Genomic DNA, 17,432 nt, shown 5'->3' on the forward strand with positions numbered 1-17,432 from the left:
CGTGGCTGAAATTTTGTATCCTTTCACAAACATTTCCCAACTTTTTCCCCTTGTTTTCTTTGAAAATAATCTTTTAGGTGTTTTTGACACATATAAGATAAATTTAATGTTCTGAGAGGACTGCTTATAGACTGATGAGGGGATATAATAGTTTGAATGCTTGTCCCTTCCAAAACTCCTGTTGAAATTTAATTGTCAGGCTGGGCCGGGCACCGTGGCTCACACCTGTAATCCTAGAATTTTGGGAGGCTGAGGCAGATGGATCATCTGAGGTCAGGAGTTCCAGACCAGCCTGGCCAACATGGTGAAATCCCATCTGTGCTAAATATACAAAAATTAGCTGGGCGTGGAGGCGCACACTTGCAATCTCAGCTACTTGGGAGGCTGAGGTGGGAGAATTGCTTGAACCTGAGAGGCAAAGGTTGCAGTGAACTGAGATCTTGCCACTACACTCCAGCCTGCGCAATAGAGCAAGACTGTGTCAAAAAAAAAAAAAAAAAAAAAAAAAAAAGAAAAGAAAAAAAGGATGAAAAAAGAGCCATTGTAACAGTACTAAGAGGTAGGACCATTAAGAGGTCATTAGGCCAGAAGAGCTTCACCCTCATGGGTGGGGTTGGTACCATTACAAAAGGGCAAGTTTGGCTGTTTCTTACTGTCTCCACAGCAAGGCAGCCCTCACCAGATGCTGACACCTTGATTTAGGATTTCCCAGCTTCCATAACTGGGACCCTATAAATTCCTTCCATTATAAACGACCTAGTCTGAGGTATTCTAGTGGCACAAAACAAAGACCAGATAAATTAACTCATGAGTCACATAACAATTGGTAAACGTGTAATAACTATAATCCAGCCCCTTATTCCAATATTTAGATTCAAAGACAAAATTTGGTAGGTACAACTTTTTTCTCCCTTGAGACAGAGTCTTGCTCTGTTGCCAGGCTGGAATGCAGTGGCACGATCTTGACTCACTGCAACCTCCGCCTCCTGGGTTCAAGCGATTCCCCTGCTTCAGCCTCCTGAGTAGCTGGGACTACAAGTGCCCGCCACCACGCCTGGTTAATATTTTTGTGTTTTAGTAGAGACAATGATTCACCATGTTGGCCAGGATGGTCTTGAGCTCCTGACCTCGTGATCCACCCTGCTTCAGCCTCCCAAAATGCTGGGATTACATTCTTAATCCTCTTCAGTTCTATTCCATGGGTCTTGATTTCTAGCTGTCCCTTGGAAACTCTACTCCCATGATTTCTTGCTCAGTTTTCATGCTATGAGGGGACAATATGCTTTTGTGTCTCATACCACAGCACATTTCTGCCCTCTAAGAGCTAAATGTCAGCCATGTGGCTAAATGTAAACCACCACACCCGGCCAGGTACAACTTATTTTATCCAGTATCACTGAGAGCCTATTATTCTACCACCCTTAAAACAAAAACAGACTAGTCTCATGGAAGTATCCTTCCCAACCACTGTGCTCAAAATGAGAAATTTCACTTGATTTGGCCATTTCTTGTCACCCAATTGGGTACTTGGAGGTATAGGGGAAGGTGGTTTCCCTCTGGCAATGTCTACCAGTGTCTTTCACATTAGCAAGGGTTAAAAAGCAGTACTTCTTAGAAAAAGTAGAAAGAGGCAAGTAAGTGGCACAGCTATCCAATCTCTGCTCCCTCTGGCCTGCAGATGTTGCAGTAAGGCTTAATCAAATCTTTAATAAACAGTAGCTGACATTTAGCCCTTAGAAGGCAGAAATGTGCTGTGGTATAAGACACAAAAGCATATTGTCCATTCACCGCATGAAAACTGAGCAAGAAATCATGGGAGTAGAGTTTCCAAGGGACAGCTGGAAATCAAGACCCATGGAAAATAACTGAAGGGGATTAAGAATGTTCTAAGAGCCGGGCGCGGTGGCTCAAGCCTGTAATCCCAGCACTTTGGGAGGCCGAGACGGGCGGATCACGAGGTCAGGAGATCGAGACCATCCTGGCTAACACGGTGAAACCCCGTCTCTACTAAAAAAATACAAAAAACTAGCCGGGCGTGGTGGCGGGCGCCTGTAGTCCCAGCTACTCGGGAGGCTGAGGCAGGAGAATGGCGTGAACCTGGGAGGCGGAGCTTGCAGTGAGCTGAGATCCGGCCACTGCACTCCAGCCTGGGCGACACAGCGAGACTCCGTCTCAAAAAAAAAAAAAAAAAAAAAAAAAAAAAAAAAAAAAAAAAAAAAAGAATGTTCTAAGAACCAAAAATTATAGAGCCAGATAGCTAGGAACAATTGATAGTTTTCTATTTCAGAGGTTAGAAACTTGAATTCAGAGACTGCATCTCTGCCAACAGTATCCGGCTCTTCTGGTCTGAATATTCTGGGTTAAAATGGGAGTGGCAGGGAACGTGACATTGTTTCAATAGGGTTCTTTCCAAACAGCTGCTATAACATCAGCTTCAACTTCTGGTTTCCTACCATTATTCTTGTTACCAGACAGTGTAAACAAGTTCCGTGTTGGTTGTTGGACTAGAGTACTGACTTCCTTTCCTAATACAAAAGGGAACTTTGTCCAAAATAAGGATCCAATAAAATGTTTCAATACATGGGGGCTAAAGTCAAGATGCTGTTTTCAGTCACCTGCCAGCTTCCTTAGGTTCTCTCAGGTTCGACTTCCAAGGTAAGCCAAGATAAATATTTCCCTGGAAAGTGATGAAAAGAATCTTAATGCTTCAAGAATTCAATCCCCAAGTTGTTGGTGACCAGCAGACATTCAACTTCTCTCAATCTTGTTTATGTATTATAGAATTTAACACTATTATATATAATATATAGTGTTAACACTATAAACACTATTATATATAACTCATTTTGAGATGTGTATACATTGTAGGATGGCTGAATCATATTAACGAATTACCTCACTTATTTCATGAGAACCCAACTTGTAGTCACGATATACAAAAGATCCCTTGAACTTATTCCTAAGTTTGTAGCCTTTGAGAAACATCTTTCCATCTCACCCTCTGCACACAAGTAACTACCATTCTACTCTCTGCTTCTATAAATTCAAGATTATGTGTTTAAGTGAGATAATATACTTTTTCTATGACTAGTTTATTTTAACCTTTTCCTCTAAGTTCATGTCACAAATGACAAGATTTCCTTTAAGACTGAATGTAGTTCATCATATACATATACCACTTTCTTCATCTATCCATTGATGGAAACTTTGATTTAGTATCTCAGCTATTGTCAATAGTGCTGTAATGACTATGGGAGTGTAGATATCTCATCAACCTACCAATTTCACTTCTTTTGGATACATACACACTAGTGGGATTGCTGGCTCATGAGGGTAGTTCTATTTTTTTTTTTTTTTGAAGAATCTCCATAACATTTTCTGTGATGGCTATACTAATTTACACTCCCACCTACAGGGTTCAAGGGTTCCCTTTTTTCTACATCCTCACCAACACTTTCCTTTTTGATAATAGCCATTCTGATGGGCAGGAGCTGATCTCATTGGTTTTAATTTGCATTTCCCTAATAAGGGAGAATGCTTAGCATCACTAATCTGTTGGTCATTTGTATATCCCTTGAGATGCCTACTCATGTCCTTTACTCATTTTTATTTGGGTTCCTTATTGAGTTACATTTTAGACATTAACCCCTTATCAGATGTATGGCTTGCAGATGTTTCTCATTCTACAGCCTGTCTCTTCATTGACTTGGTAAAGCTTTGTGAGACAGACGTGAACAGGAACACCCTGGCTAACACAGGGGAGGGAAACTGACCTAATAGGATCTGCTGTTATGGACTCAAGTGTCAAACTAGAGAGATAAGAGGAGACAGACGTATGGCCCCCTTTCAGAGTTTCACAGACAAGCATGACAAGGAGCTGACACTAGACTAATGGAAGAATTTGTTTCCAAAAATAGGTGCCTACCCTCAAGGAATTCAGGGTAGCTAGAACTGCTACACTGGTATGCAGGCAAGACACGCCAGGGGAAGCTGAGGCTGACAACTGTGCAGTGGAAAGCTACCCCACCATATTAGAATAGGAAGCTATGTTGCCATGTTGCTTATGTGTGGAACACTTATCTACAAGATCAGTTAGCAAGAGCCACACAAAGAATAAAGTCATTTTTTCTCGAGGAAAAAAAAAGATACAGGGATGAATTACATTATTCTGGATTGATCAGAACAATTCTTTAGTTGGAAGGGAAAGAACTAGCGGTTTAACTAGAAATGAGTTAACTAAAGTTAAACCCATTTGGAGGACAGTGAATAAGTTTGGGGTAGTAGTCTCATAAGTTACTTGATAGAGGCTATTTAAAATTAGATGCCTCCAAAATTGAGGTATAATGGGGCCTCTGAGGGGAATAATCAAGTTTCTGGTTTAGCTACGAGACTATATTAAACTATACGCTAATGGTTCAAACTGACTTCTCAAGTAACTCAACTTCAAGGTAGATTTTGGCCAGAGACTATTCAGAGATGTTTTAAGTCTTTCCTTGCAACACTTTCTCTGACCAGACTAACTTCTAAGATTGTTAGAAAACCAGTAACACTGTATCTGCAGAAATATGCTTGTGGAATTATGTATTCTGAAAAAGGTTTCACAGTAAAATAAGGGAAATAGATTTTGCTCCCTTTGAAGGCATACCATGTTAATATGAACAGTCCCAGAAACCCTGCTAGAGAATCTGGCAAGTCCTCGCTAGAGGCTTAAGTACCAGGGTTTTCTTTAACTGCAGTATCCATTGGTTAGTACAGGTGTTACTACCTTTTTTTTTTTTTTGAGACAGTCTTGTTCTGTTGCCCAGGCTGGAGTGCAGTGGCCTGATCTCAGCTCACTGCAAGCTCTGCCTCCCAGGTTTATGCTGTTTTCCTGCCTCAGCCTCCAGAGTAACAGGGACTACAGGCACCTGCCACCTCACCCGGCTAGTTTGTATTTAGTAGACAGGGTTTCACTGTGTTAGCAAGGATGGTCTTGATCTCGTGATCCGCCCATCTCGGACTCCCCAAGTGCTGGGATTATAGGCTTGAGCCACCGCATCTGGCCCACTACCCTCCTCTTAGAGGGGCAAGTGACCTATATGCCAGGTTCTGTGTTAAAGGTTTTTCCTCTTTTGGAAACTCAGATTCCTGGCTTGTCAGGTCAGTTGCATTTAGAGAACTCTATACACTGGCTTTGTTTTAGAGGGATAGGCTAAAAACTTATGCCCATATCTATTTCCTCATAGAAAAAGATAAGACTTAGCAATTCCCTTCTCCTATTTACCAAACTTTGTTTCCTTGAATCATCTGACATTTGTCAGAGTTGCTGAGGAAGCCTTCCTGTTCATTGCCAATGCCTACTATGCTGCTTATATAGCCAATATACATTTTAATTGAGTAGACTTGAGTCATACAGCAACTAGCTAGAATAGCTCCCTGCCAGCAGCAGCTGTTGAGCACTTGAAGTTTGGTTAGAATTTTAGTTTAAAACAGGTACTATTCAGCTATTGGAAAATAGTTGGCTATAAGTTTTCCCAACAATCTAATATCTAGAAGTACATAGTATTTCCAATTAATGTTTAACATTTAAAATTTGTTGTGAGTATATTCAGAGATTGAATAGGAAAGCAAAACCTTGAATATGTTATAATACTCAATATTAAGTTTCATCTGATTACCAAGTTATATTTATACTTGAATTGTTTAACCTAGTCACCAAACACTACCCCACTGCAGTCAGAGACTACTCTTCTCTAAATGTCCGACTTCAGCACAGGTCAACAGACAGACCTTTGCATGTAACATAGCCATTATCTCCCCAAGTCATTATCATTCCATAAGCCTAAGACAATCCTTTGTCAAGCTGTACCAGTGCCCACCACTGGCAACTAGTCTTTCTGAGGAACTGCGTTTTCAGTACCATAGGGAATTAAGGGTACAAAGTTAGTGCTAAAACTTGAACTGGAGTCTATCTTTTGTTGCTCAAGTGGCCCTGGGCAAGTTATTTGACTTGTATCTATCCCAGATTCTAGACACGGGGGATTAATGAATACTATGATATTTTCATGAGGCTCAAGTATGTTAACATCAAGCTTCTAGGATAGTTTGTTGCACGAAAACCATGTATATCCCTATAAGGTCAGGGTTGACATCCAGATTAGCAATTTGAAGTAGGGTTGGCTTGACTACAAAGCAGCTGTTCAGGAGTATAACACCTTTAGCTTGCTGAAAGGTCAATTTAGAAGTTATTCCCTGAAAAATAAGTAGGCGAAGTTGATAGAACCAGGATTAGTTTCAGAACTTCAGTGAGAATAGGGAGTACCGCAGAGTATGGCTGACCAGCAGCATCAGTTACAAGAAAGTTCCTTTAACAGGACATTTGCCTTGAGAAGTCAGTGATGATATCCCTACTACATCCCCCCCCCCCTTTTTTTTTTTTTTAAGTCTTAGTTCTTAAGACTAGGAAACTACTTGTCAGTTTGGCTCAAAACTAAATCTCTGATGATCAAGGCACCTCCAGTTGGCCAATCGATAATCAGATACCTTTAGTCAGTGTTCTAGACCAGGGAAGATCAGCATCATCTAGGAAATGGTTAGAAATGTAAGTTTAAAGCCTTTGTCCAGACTTACTGGATCAAACTGAGAATGGGACCAGTCGTCTGTTTCTACCAGCCCTCCCGTGATCCTGAGGCACACTCAAGTTTGAGAACCAGCTATCTAGATTCATAATTAGTTTTACCCGAGTTTCATTGATCTTATGGAAGAATTTTATTCTGTGTTCTGACCTAAGACCTCTGCTAAGTCTGAAATTTTTGTATCAGTTTTTATTCTATTCTCAGTTGAGTTATACTGCCAAGCTTAAGAGATAAAATGACATGAAGAGATGAACTAGTCTGAAAGTAACCTTTTACCTTTCAAATGAGAAGCTCAGCACAGGCTGGGAGTAAAGTCTGGTTTTATTGACATGTTTGGTCTGGACAATTCAGCTGTTTCTTGATAGCCAAGTAGGATACTAACAAGCCTCCAAGGATTAAGGTCCCAGAAAGGCCTGCCACCCACAGAACTTTTGAGTCTACAGGAGCACCTGGAAGATGAAAAGGTAGATTAATGTATGCTAAAACCAAATGATTCGGTGTCCTAACAAAGACTAGCAGTCTGCTATAGGAAGATCAATTTCTTTTGACTAGAACGCAAGGGGTAGAAAGGAAGACGTTGGTTTGACTGGTAGTTTGGTTCACTAGTTAGATCTCCTCCCTCTTGGATACTTACGGAGCTTTTCTGGAGTGTTCTTAGTGGCTTGGAGTAGAATCATGGGGCCTTTGCTAGAAACACTAGCAGTAGTGTTCTGAAAAATGGTGTCTGAATTTCTTCCTGTTAGAGAAATGAGACCTAGTAATTCATTAGTTTTTGCACGCATAGGGCAGGGATAGAAAATGTTTTGGTACAAGGCCAAGTCTCTATAAAGCTTGGTTCTATGCCTTAAAAAAAAATCTCATTAAGTGTATAATACATACTTGAACAATTGAGATTTTGTATCTGATGCCATTACCTTAGTTTCACCAGGACTTTGCTGTAAAGATGTTAGAAACTATCCCTGAACTGCCATGCTTTTCTAAACAGAGTCCTTTGACAGTAACATGTTTATAATTCAGAGATCTTTCCCTGTGATTCAAAGGTAACTAGTAGAATAGAACTTGGAGGCTGAAGTGCAGAGAAATTTAATGAGTTTAGATCTGGTTTTCAAATGAAATAAAACAATTTGATTCACTTGAAATATACAGTTTTACGTTTTCTGTATTCCATGTTGTATTAAGAAAGATGGCAAGTGGAAGAATGGGAAACAAAGACATGCAGGTGGACTGTGAGGAAAAATATTTCTGGAGTTTGAGAGCAGCCCAAGCAACATAGCAAGATCCATCTCCATAAAAAAAAAAAAAAAAAAAAAAAAAAAAAAAAAAAAAAGGGCTGGGTGTGGTGTCTCGCGCCTGTGATCCCAACACTGGGAGGCCGAGATGGGTGGATCACCTGAAGTCAGGAGTTCAAGACCAGCCTGGCCAACATGGTGAAACCCTGTCTCTACTAAAAATACAAAATTAGCTGGACTTTGTAGCACATGCCTATAATCCCAGCTACTCAGGAGGCTGAGGCAGGAAAATCATTTGAACCCGGGAGGCAGAGGTTGCAAGCAAGCCAAGATCTCACCATTGTACTCAAGCCTGGGCAAAAAAGAAAAACTCCCTCTCAAAAAAAGATAAGCTGGGTATAGTGGAATATGCCTATAAGTCCTAGTTACTTGGGAGGCCGAACTAGGCGGATCACTTGAGCTCAGAAGGTTGAGGCTACCATGAACTATACTCATGACATTGCACTCCAGCCTGCATGACAGAGCAAGAACTGGTCTCAAAAAAGAAACAGCGTAGGACTGTTTTAATTCTACTTCTTTTGCCAGTTGTAGGACCTTAATCTAAGGTGGTTCACTCTTTAGAAGTAGGGATAATATGCATTTTTGGAGATGTTAAAGTATTTAATGTTGTACTTTGCATAAGAAGCACCATTTAGTTACTATGAGTTTTGCTAGAAGGGACTTAAAGCTTCAGAGGTCATGAATGCCAACTCAGAGGCTAGACAAGGACAGGTAGAATCAGGTAGACATACGGACACATTGACTTAGAAGCATTGACCCCAACCAACTAGAGACCACATTCTAGGTCCACTCATTCTACTTATAGATCTTTAGGCTGCATTGCCAGACCTGTCAAGCAGGTATAGATATGTTTACTATCCAGGTGTATTCTTGTTAAAATGAGACATAAGATGGCCATAAACTGCCTTGGTTTGTGGATGAATTCAAGTTCATATGGAAAAAGCTAATGTTGAGGGTTACCCGAACATTTATAGCTTATCTTAGTCATGGGATTCTGGGAAGCTAGTCACCTTTGTTCTGTGGCACTGCAAGTAATTAGAGAAGCCTTAGTAAGATGAATCTTCAGTTTGAGTTGTTTAGCCAGAGACTAGGAAAGTTAGACATGTGACTCAAGATTCATTCAAGTCTGTCCTCTAACATACAATCAGCTTAGATACTCACGACTGAGATCAGGACAGGTTACCACACAGGATGGTGTCTCAGCAGGCTGGCAGACTGACACGCTGCAGTGCAGATGCACCTGGGAGCCAACAGAATTCAGATCATTTGTAGTACCACCATGCTACGTGTCTCTAAACCTGCTTTGTCTCCCCAGGAAGAGGTTCAGGAAGTTATCGGAAAATTGATATGGTCCAAGTTGATATCACAATAGCACTAAGGAACTGGAGTCCAATTGACAGATGCCACTCATGTGATTGGTAACAAGGGTTGCTCTGAGTACCAATAGCCAGCATTAAAGGGCTTCCTTGGCTGCGGAGTAACAGGACATGGAAACAGTTGTAAGCTGGGGAGGTTCAGAGCCCTGGTGAGGGTCATGGAAGGGAAACATCCTACCGGTCCCCTGAGGGCCTGTTTCTCCGCTGTAGGGTCCACAAAGCTGAAGGTGAAGATGCTGAAGCGCTGGTAGTGAGAGGGAAATGGAAGATCCAAGGCTTCCTGGACAGGGATCAGCTGGGTCTGATAGTTGTCTCCAATGTAGGGGCAGCTAGACCAAGAGACCCAGCAGTCAGGATGGGCTTGAGAGTCTCAGCACAGGTGCATGAAAGAACCACTTACCCCTTTACCAGGATGGGCCACTGTGGCTGACTCAGGGGGTCTGTGCTGGGTGTTGCCCAACACTCATGTAGGAGCAGCCCCAGGGAGGGGTCTGTTCTGTGAAGGATGGAGACCTCCACATAGATGGGATCCCGAAGCAACTTCACCACGGGGTAGTCACCAACACCATAGTAGGAGCCATAGTTTTTATCTGCAAGAGGCAGAAATAAGGATTTAAAGTAGTAACCTCTCAGTGACTTGAGGGACTGTCACCCCCTTAAATAGCCCCAAGCCGCTTAAGTGTCTTGTTACTAAGTTAAGGTCTTCATGCCCCCAGAAAACTGGATTTAGACTATATGCCAGATACTCCAGCCAAGGGGGTCATACCTTTGGCAATCTGAAGTTCCAGAGTGAGGGGTCCAGGCTGGGTCTCAGGAAAGGGTGGTGGGAGAGTAAAAACCTGGACCTTGATTGGGAGAGAGTTGCTGCTTACTGAGTAGCTGCAGCTGACATGGAGCCTGCAAAGAAGCAAAATTTTAACTAGTTGGTTGTGGGAGAGGCAGGTGTCAGTTATATACATCCTTTCTTTTTAACTCAAGGAAAACATTAAGTGCTAGACAAGTTTATAAGTATGATGGATGTGGTTCCCGCCCTGCTGGGAGCTGTATTTTAGTTGGGGAGACCAATATGCAAGTAGGACCAATGTTTGAATTGGAGATAAGCACACAGAAATAAAGATGCATCATGAGAAACATACCTACTGTAGAGATCAGGGAAGACCTTAGAGGTACCTTGATATGAAGGTGAAAGAAAATAAACTTGAGGTAGATGGAGAGCCTCACCCAATATAGAACAAAGCCTGGAGGCGAGGAAGTGCTTGAGGACCTTTGAGAGTTCCATAGAAGAACCAGGCTGCAATCGGGGAACAGTGAGTGAGGGACTGAGAATGTTCAAAGTGAACAGGCTGGAGATGAAGTAGGAGCTGTTTTATGCAGAGTCCTGATGTTCATCTTAAAGCTTTGTTTTTTCCATGGCTTTAAGGTGTGTGATACGATAGACCTAAGGTTTTAGAGGAATTCTTTTGGCTACAGCATGGACAATGGAGAAGGCCAAGATGTAAAATGTAGAATGGAGAAGGCCAAAATGAGAAAAAAATCGTTAAGTGAAATAGCAGAACTCCAGGTGAGCTTGAGACTTAGGTCGGGTTGGAGACAGCAATACAGATGGACTTAAGTAATGGGCAGTGAGATTGGTGAACCAAGGTAGCAGACAGGTTCTCCTAGTACTGAGAAGTGCTCATTTGTGGATTCAGGGCTTACCCGAGTATGCCCACTTTATGGAAGGGGGGAGGTCATTCTGGTCAAGCAGGGTCAGGTTACACAAGCCCTTACCTGAAGATACTGTCACGAGTGACAGAGCCGCGGCTCCCATTTTTCACATCCCTAGTTGCCACCAGTTCATTTTCATATACTGCTCGGTCTCCAGTGATCTACAGGAACATATGGAGAAATCTTGATCATTTCTGTTAGCATTATGCTGCTTGACTCGGATCTGGTCTCAGTCCTCAGCAATGCTACCCTGTTGTATGTTACATTTCCTATTCCTTCAGCAGAGGTGAGAACACATAGCAGTGACTTCCTGGCAAGTTATCACTTTGCCTTATTTCAGGACAAAGGAATTGGAAGGGGAATTTGAGTACCTAGAAGAGGCAGCTGAAGCACTACCAATTCCAGTCAGCATCCCTGCTGGTTTCTTCTCTATAGCTTGGTAAATGACAGTCCCTTAGCTAGATCACAGCTGTGATGCTGTTAGCTGAACACCCAGAAGAGATTAGCTTTTTCAGTGATGAGGCGTTCTCCTGCCCTAGATACTCTCCCAAACTCTAAGCAGTAGTCACAAGTATCCTTCATGGCCAGCGTATTTCACCTCTCCCCTACTTGTCACTATGACATTCCCACCCGAATTCCAAAGCCAGGAACAAAGCCCAACTGCTCACCCGTCTTGTGGTGCCACAGGAAGTAAATGGAAACTGGAACAGAACAAAAGCTTGTGTTGCCACCACAGGGTTACACGCACTGTCATTTCTAAGGGCCAAGCGCACAGAATCCAAGAGCAGTGGTGGTGAGGCTACATTCCGAGACACAGCGATGGAGAAATGGCCCTCTCGGGTACAACGCAAGGTCACTGAAACAGAGCAGCTGTGCTGAAGGCAGGTCATCTCTCCCATTAAGGGGAGAACCAGATGAAAGTCTAACCACTTACTTTTAATCCCACTGAGAAGTTCCCAGCTGATGACCTCAGTGCAAGATCAGGCACCCAGTTTAACCCAGGCTCTAAATGAGCTCCTGGGGTTGAGTCTTGCCTCCCCAACTTATTGTGTGACATCAGGCAAGGTATTGCACCTCCTTCAGTTTCATTTAAGAGGGGGATAGTAGCTCCTACCTCATTTTGCTTGTCAGTTAAGATTAAGATATTAGAATAGAGTGTGCAATGTATTAGGTTGGTGCAGAAGTAATCCTGGCTTTTGCCATTGTGGCTAAAGGCTGATTATTTCTGCATGAACCTATAATACTCTATGAGGTTGAATTTATGTTAGAAAACCTCAGAGCAGGATTTGAAACATGCAGAAAGCAACAGCCTTGAAGTGAGGCTCCCTAAACAATCCCAAAGTATCAGCCAAAGTCGCTATTCCTTGGAGAAAAGTTTCTGTCAATTAGCAGTATCTGGCACTAGCAATTATCTGGCACATAGACTTCAAGTCTAAGTGTTATTGGCTTTATATCTGGATTCTGGGAGAACGGACAGTGGAAGCTGTAGAAAGGTCTGTTACTTTGGGATCCAGTGTTCTTGGATGCGTGGCTACATGGCAGCCTGCTATCACTTACGTTTGCTTTCTGAGCAAAGCCCTCTCCGGATTTCACTGTAATTGGAACACTTCCTCAGCTGGTTTCAGAGGTGTGCTCAGTTACTCACCGGTGTTTCCATAGTAGCAGGAATTCACCTCCTCAGAGCTGTAACAGCAGCCTAGCCCCTCGCAGTCTCCTCGAGAGATGGGTGAAGGTGCACACGGCAGCCTGTCCTGCGCTGGGATGGAGTCACACCAGTCAGTATCTGGAGCATCTCGGGCTAGGTTTTGAAAAAGAGTCAGGTTAGGTAATGGAAAAGTTAGTCTTGAATACCATTTTGATACAAGTCATTGACTTTGGATTCCTGTAGATGTGTAGATGATTGAAATTGGTGTATCTATTCCACATTGTAGATCCAGTCTTGAGTGGTTACATGTTGTAGATTAAGTCTTGGGAGGTTGTCAACATCAAGTCACCTTGTAAGAGTGCCCTGACAGTTTTTTAAAATTAAAGAATGCCAACAAGATTGGTGGAAGCAGTAGGGGCTTCTTACTCCTTTAAGTAACAATCCTTCCTTCTGTTCTGTAGAGGCGTTTCTCAAGCCTTAGTTTGGATATGAGTTATCTGAAGATTGTTTTTGAGTTTGGGTCTGGTTCAGAACTGGGGTGGGGCCTGTGAGTCCTCATTTTATTAGTGCTGCCGATCCTGGCTATGTATTGGGAAGGAAGGCAGGTGAGAAGAGGGAATTGAAAGTTTGAGTCTGTTCTGACTTTGAGGATGGGCTCTCAGTCAGGCAAGACTTTCTGAAGTTGACTAGGCATCATACTCCCTACTGTTTCCTTAGGGAAATGATCAGATATCCCTCCAGCCGGTGGGATGTAAGACCTGGGTCCTAGTCTCAGTGCACATCTAGCTCCGTGGAGGTGTTGTTCCAAGTCCCCTTGCTAGCTTCAGTTTTCTTTCCTATCATTCTCCCCATGGGTGAAAAACTCCTGGTTCTGGGAGTTCTTTGAATCCCAGCTCAGTCACTCACCAGTGATACGCCCTTGGGCAAACTTCCTGGCAAGAGATAGGTTTTTTTTTTTTTTTGAAACGGAGTTTCACTCTTGTTGCCCAGGCTGTAGTGCAATGGCACGATCTCAGCTCACCGCAACCTCTGCCTCCCAGGTTCAAGCAATTCTCCTGCCTCAGCCTCCCGAGTAGCTGGGATTGCAGGCATGCACCACCACACCTGGCTGATTTTGTATTTTTAGCAGAGACAGGATTTCTCCATGTTGGTCAGGCTGGACTTGAACTCCCGACCTCAAGTGATCCACCTGCCTTGGCCTCAAGAGTGCTGTGATTACAGGCATGAGCCACTGCACCTGGCCAGCAGTAGTGTTTGCAGCGCTAGGTTAGGATTAGGGAAGGTAACACCTGAAGTGCTTACACCCACAGTGCCTCGGCATTGAGGAATCTCAATTGGTAGTTATTCTAAGGATTGCCCATGGAGGTGAGAGTTGGGACATGATCCTTCCTTCATTAATGTCAGGTGTCACTGCACAGAGCAGGTCAGAGAGGACCAAGAGCACTTTCACCCCTCCCAGATCCTGAGAGCTTCCAGCCTTTACCTAGAAGATCCATAGGACACTTGAGCAGCTTCCTCTCTGTAACCATCTTGTGTTCAGTCGCACCCACTCCTTCAACTCCGACTGGCATGATGTAGTGGGAGTCCTGGAGAGACAGACCCTTGGGAGTCAGCCTGGATGGTAGCATGAGGGGCTTCACTCAGTGTCCCTGGCCACTGGGTCATACTCACCCACTCAGTGACATAGCAGCTGCTATAGGTTGCCTCCAACACCACGGAGCTGCCCTGACCCTTTCTTATCCAGGTGCCACAGTCAGAGTCATTCTGCAGCTTGTGCAGCAGCCCTTGGTTGTCTGGAGGGGTGGGGAAGAGGTGAAAAGACAGCAGTCTCCAGTACCAGAAAGGACAGTCCGCCTTGCTATTAAACCCCAAGGAGCAACTGTCAATTAGAGGAACAAGAGGAAAATCAGATTCAGATCAGACGTAGTTAGAACTTAGACTACTATTTCTTTTACAGAAAGATGCGACAGGCTCAGAGGGGGAAAGTATCAAGACAGGAAGGTAGGGAAGACGTCTTGGGTAGTAGAGGAGACATCATTGCTTGGCTAAGCAAGGCAAGTCATCAAACTTACCCCAGGTTACTAGTACAGGAGGAGAAGTTGCCTCCTGACTGAGGTTTACAGCAAACTGGAAGCTCCACAGCCCACAGTGGAGCACACTGGAATAACCTGGTGCCTCGGGCTTATGCTGACCACTCAAAACAAGAGATAATGAAACGCACAGCAAGACACACTGCAGCAGCCACATAATGCCACCAGGAGTTCCTACCGGCCACAGGCTCTACCACCTCCTCTCCCAAGAGCCAGGGGTCTGCCTGCCCAGATTCCTTTATGTACAGAAGGCAGGCTTAGTTTCAGCTGCACATCTTTGTGACACTCAGGTGGGATGCTTTTAGAAAGGGTAATTCTTCTAGCCTCATTTGCTTTGGGGCACAGTCTGCAGCTGCCTCACATTAAATACCATAATCCAGGCAGACTTCAGAGCCCTAGAAAAAGTAACTTTTAGCTAACAGAAAAGAAAGAAAGAAAACTTCGTCAGGGTTGCTCAGTGTAGCATTTGTTCCGCTAGTTTGTTGAGCTTATTGACTTCAGAAGACCTCCCTCTAGCATTTTGCATATTTGGATGTGAAACTGCCATCTTTGAGCTATGGGGTCTGGGTACGCTATGAACTCTCTGAATCTTGGTTTTCTCATCTGTAAAATGGGAATGCTATCTCCTGGCAGTGGTGGTTTTAGGATTAAGCGAGAGATTCTATGGCAAGTGCCTGGCACAGGGCTGGGCCAAGCAGTGAGTGCTTAATCAACATTGCTGGGTGAGAGGTGTGGCCCTTGAGAAGCCTTGTCACCTTCTCCACCCATTCTAGAAAAGTTTCTGTACAATTAGAGCCTGTCTTGAAATTCTAGAAAAATCTAAACTTGTTTCCTGAGAAAGGTTGATTTTGAACCCTTTCTTGGTTCTTAGAGGGAATCCTACCACAGCAGTTTTTCAACAAATTCCAAAGCGTTTCATTGCCATAACTGTCCTATAGTGCTTCCCCACAGAATCTGGGGGAAATGTGGATTAGGTCATGAATTCCTCAAACTGGTTCTGCCTCTTACAGCTATTTGAAAGTTCTATCATTTGGCTATGTTTCAGGCATATTTCATAAAGATGTCAGGGTTTCTTGCTTGCTTTCTACATTTTTGTTTTCCACATAAGCTACAATATATATACTTTGGTCACTCTTTAGGCTAGAGTGTCAGACCAGATTGTAGAGGAATTCTAAGAGATTTGGGGATGAATGGATACATTCCCCACTGGAGAGGCGAGAGTGGAAATTTGTCTTCTGTAGTCTTCCACCAATATTCCCAAATTGTTCCCCTGATTGCATTTAGACTGATATTTCTCAGTTGACTAAAAATTGTAGTCAAAGCACTGAGAATGTATAACTAGATATCTCTAGTTCTCTTCAACTGATCACACAGGACAAATAAGCATGTGTCTTCCTGGGAAAGTTGGTGGCCCTTTTAACCACATGATGAAAAATGACATTGCGGGAATGCTGGACCCCGCCCTCAAAGACAGATGTGGCTTCCCTGACACCCTCTACCTGGATTAGGTGCTCACCACTGGGTTGTTACATGCATTTACTCACAGGATTTGCCATGTTGGATTGTAATGACCTCTTTCTTATTCAGTTTGCCTACTAGAAGCACGTAAGGCCAGGGACTGTTTCATTTGTCACTGCATCCTGAGTGCCTTGGATGTAGGTTCTCTGAGTAAAGACTGAATCAATGAATATGCTTTCGTTAGTGGCCATGTCCTAGGGCTAACCCTCTTGAAAATGTAGTTTCCAAACCTCACTGGTACAAATTCATTTCCTTTATGATGAGCTCAAACTCATAACCCTTAAGTATTTTTCCTTCAAGTAAATATCATGTGATTGCACATATAAGAATCTGAGGATCTGACTCATGCGAGATGTCTCAGGAGTTAAAAGGCCAGTCTCCCGACTAGACTTACTAATATTGCTTTATGCCGAGACCAGCTCAGTCGGGGAGACCCTAACCCAGCGGTGCTAGAGGAATTAAGGACACACACACAGAAATATAGAGGTGTAGAGTGGGGAAATCAGGGGTCTCACAGCCTTCAGAGCTGACAGCCTCGAACAGAGATTTACCCACATATTTAATTGACAGCAAGCCAGTGATAAGCATTGTTTCTATAGATTATAGATTAACTAAAAGTATTCCTTATGGGAAACAAAGGGATGGGCCGAAATAAAGGGATGGACCCTGGCTTCTTATCTCCAGAGACCTCTCATGTATTGTTTGTGGTTTAAGAATGCCTTTAAGCGGTCCCCTCCCCACCCCGCCCCCGCCAGGGGGGCCCAGGTGTTCCTTGCCCTCATTCTGATAAACTCACAACCTTCCAGCATGGGCGTCATGGCCATCAGGAACATGTCACAGTGCTGCAGAATTTTGTTTATGGCCAGTTTTGGGGCCAGTTTATGGCCAGATTTTGGGGGGGCCTGTTCCCAACAGCTTTACAAAGTAGTGAAACGTCAAGGAGAGTTACTTCTTTTGCTCATACTTGGAGGCAATATAGTATACTGTGTCATGTGAGTTTTGACAATGAGTGGACTTGGGTACAAATTCTGACTGTTACTCTGCAACCTCTGTCAATGCATTAACCTCCTTCTCTCAGTTACAGTTTTTATATCTGTAAAATAGGGATAATAACATGGACAGTATTATTACAACAGATGATTAGATGAAATAATGTACGTACAGTACAGTGCTTGTTGCATAATTGCTACATT

The 17,432-nt window shown here is 43.3% G+C and overlaps 1 protein-coding gene across 1 annotated transcript; it reads right to left on the bottom strand.

The window, feature by feature from the left end:
* Nucleotides 1-1,816: 1,816 nt before the first annotated feature.
* On the bottom strand, nt 1,817-15,162 carry ZP4 (zona pellucida glycoprotein 4). The gene is made up of 15 exons (XM_030936879.1): nt 14,704-15,162; nt 14,303-14,424; nt 14,115-14,217; nt 12,632-12,784; nt 11,655-11,842; nt 11,050-11,147; nt 10,046-10,176; nt 9,680-9,869; nt 9,458-9,608; nt 9,065-9,143; nt 8,806-8,808; nt 7,249-7,350; nt 6,891-7,063; nt 2,225-2,677; nt 1,817-1,883 (listed from the first exon to the last, which is right to left on the bottom strand). Exons 1-13 carry the CDS (start codon nt 14,876-14,878, stop codon nt 6,936-6,938), a joined length of 1,623 nt encoding a protein of 540 aa, XP_030792739.1. The 5' UTR covers nt 14,879-15,162; the 3' UTR covers nt 1,817-1,883; nt 2,225-2,677; nt 6,891-6,935.
* Between the last annotated feature and the right edge of the window lie 2,270 nt (nt 15,163-17,432).

Source organism: Rhinopithecus roxellana, chromosome 8, assembly GCF_007565055.1.
Source record: "Rhinopithecus roxellana isolate Shanxi Qingling chromosome 8, ASM756505v1, whole genome shotgun sequence".
Lineage (NCBI taxonomy): Eukaryota > Metazoa > Chordata > Mammalia > Primates > Cercopithecidae > Rhinopithecus > Rhinopithecus roxellana.

Excerpts from the sequence above, each read along its gene's own strand:
- ZP4 (XM_030936879.1), bottom strand. The coding sequence starts at position 14,878 with ATGTGGCTGCTGCAGTGTGTCTTGCTGTGCGTTTCATTATCTCTTGTT. Across the intron at positions 11,148-11,654 it reads CCTGTGGCACCACAAGACGG|ATCACTGGAGACCGAGCAGT; the intron begins GTGAGCAGTTGG and ends ATGTTCCTGTAG. Across the intron at positions 9,609-9,679 it reads TGGCCCATCCTGGTAAAGGG|CTGCCCCTACATTGGAGACA; the intron begins GTAAGTGGTTCT and ends CTCTTGGTCTAG.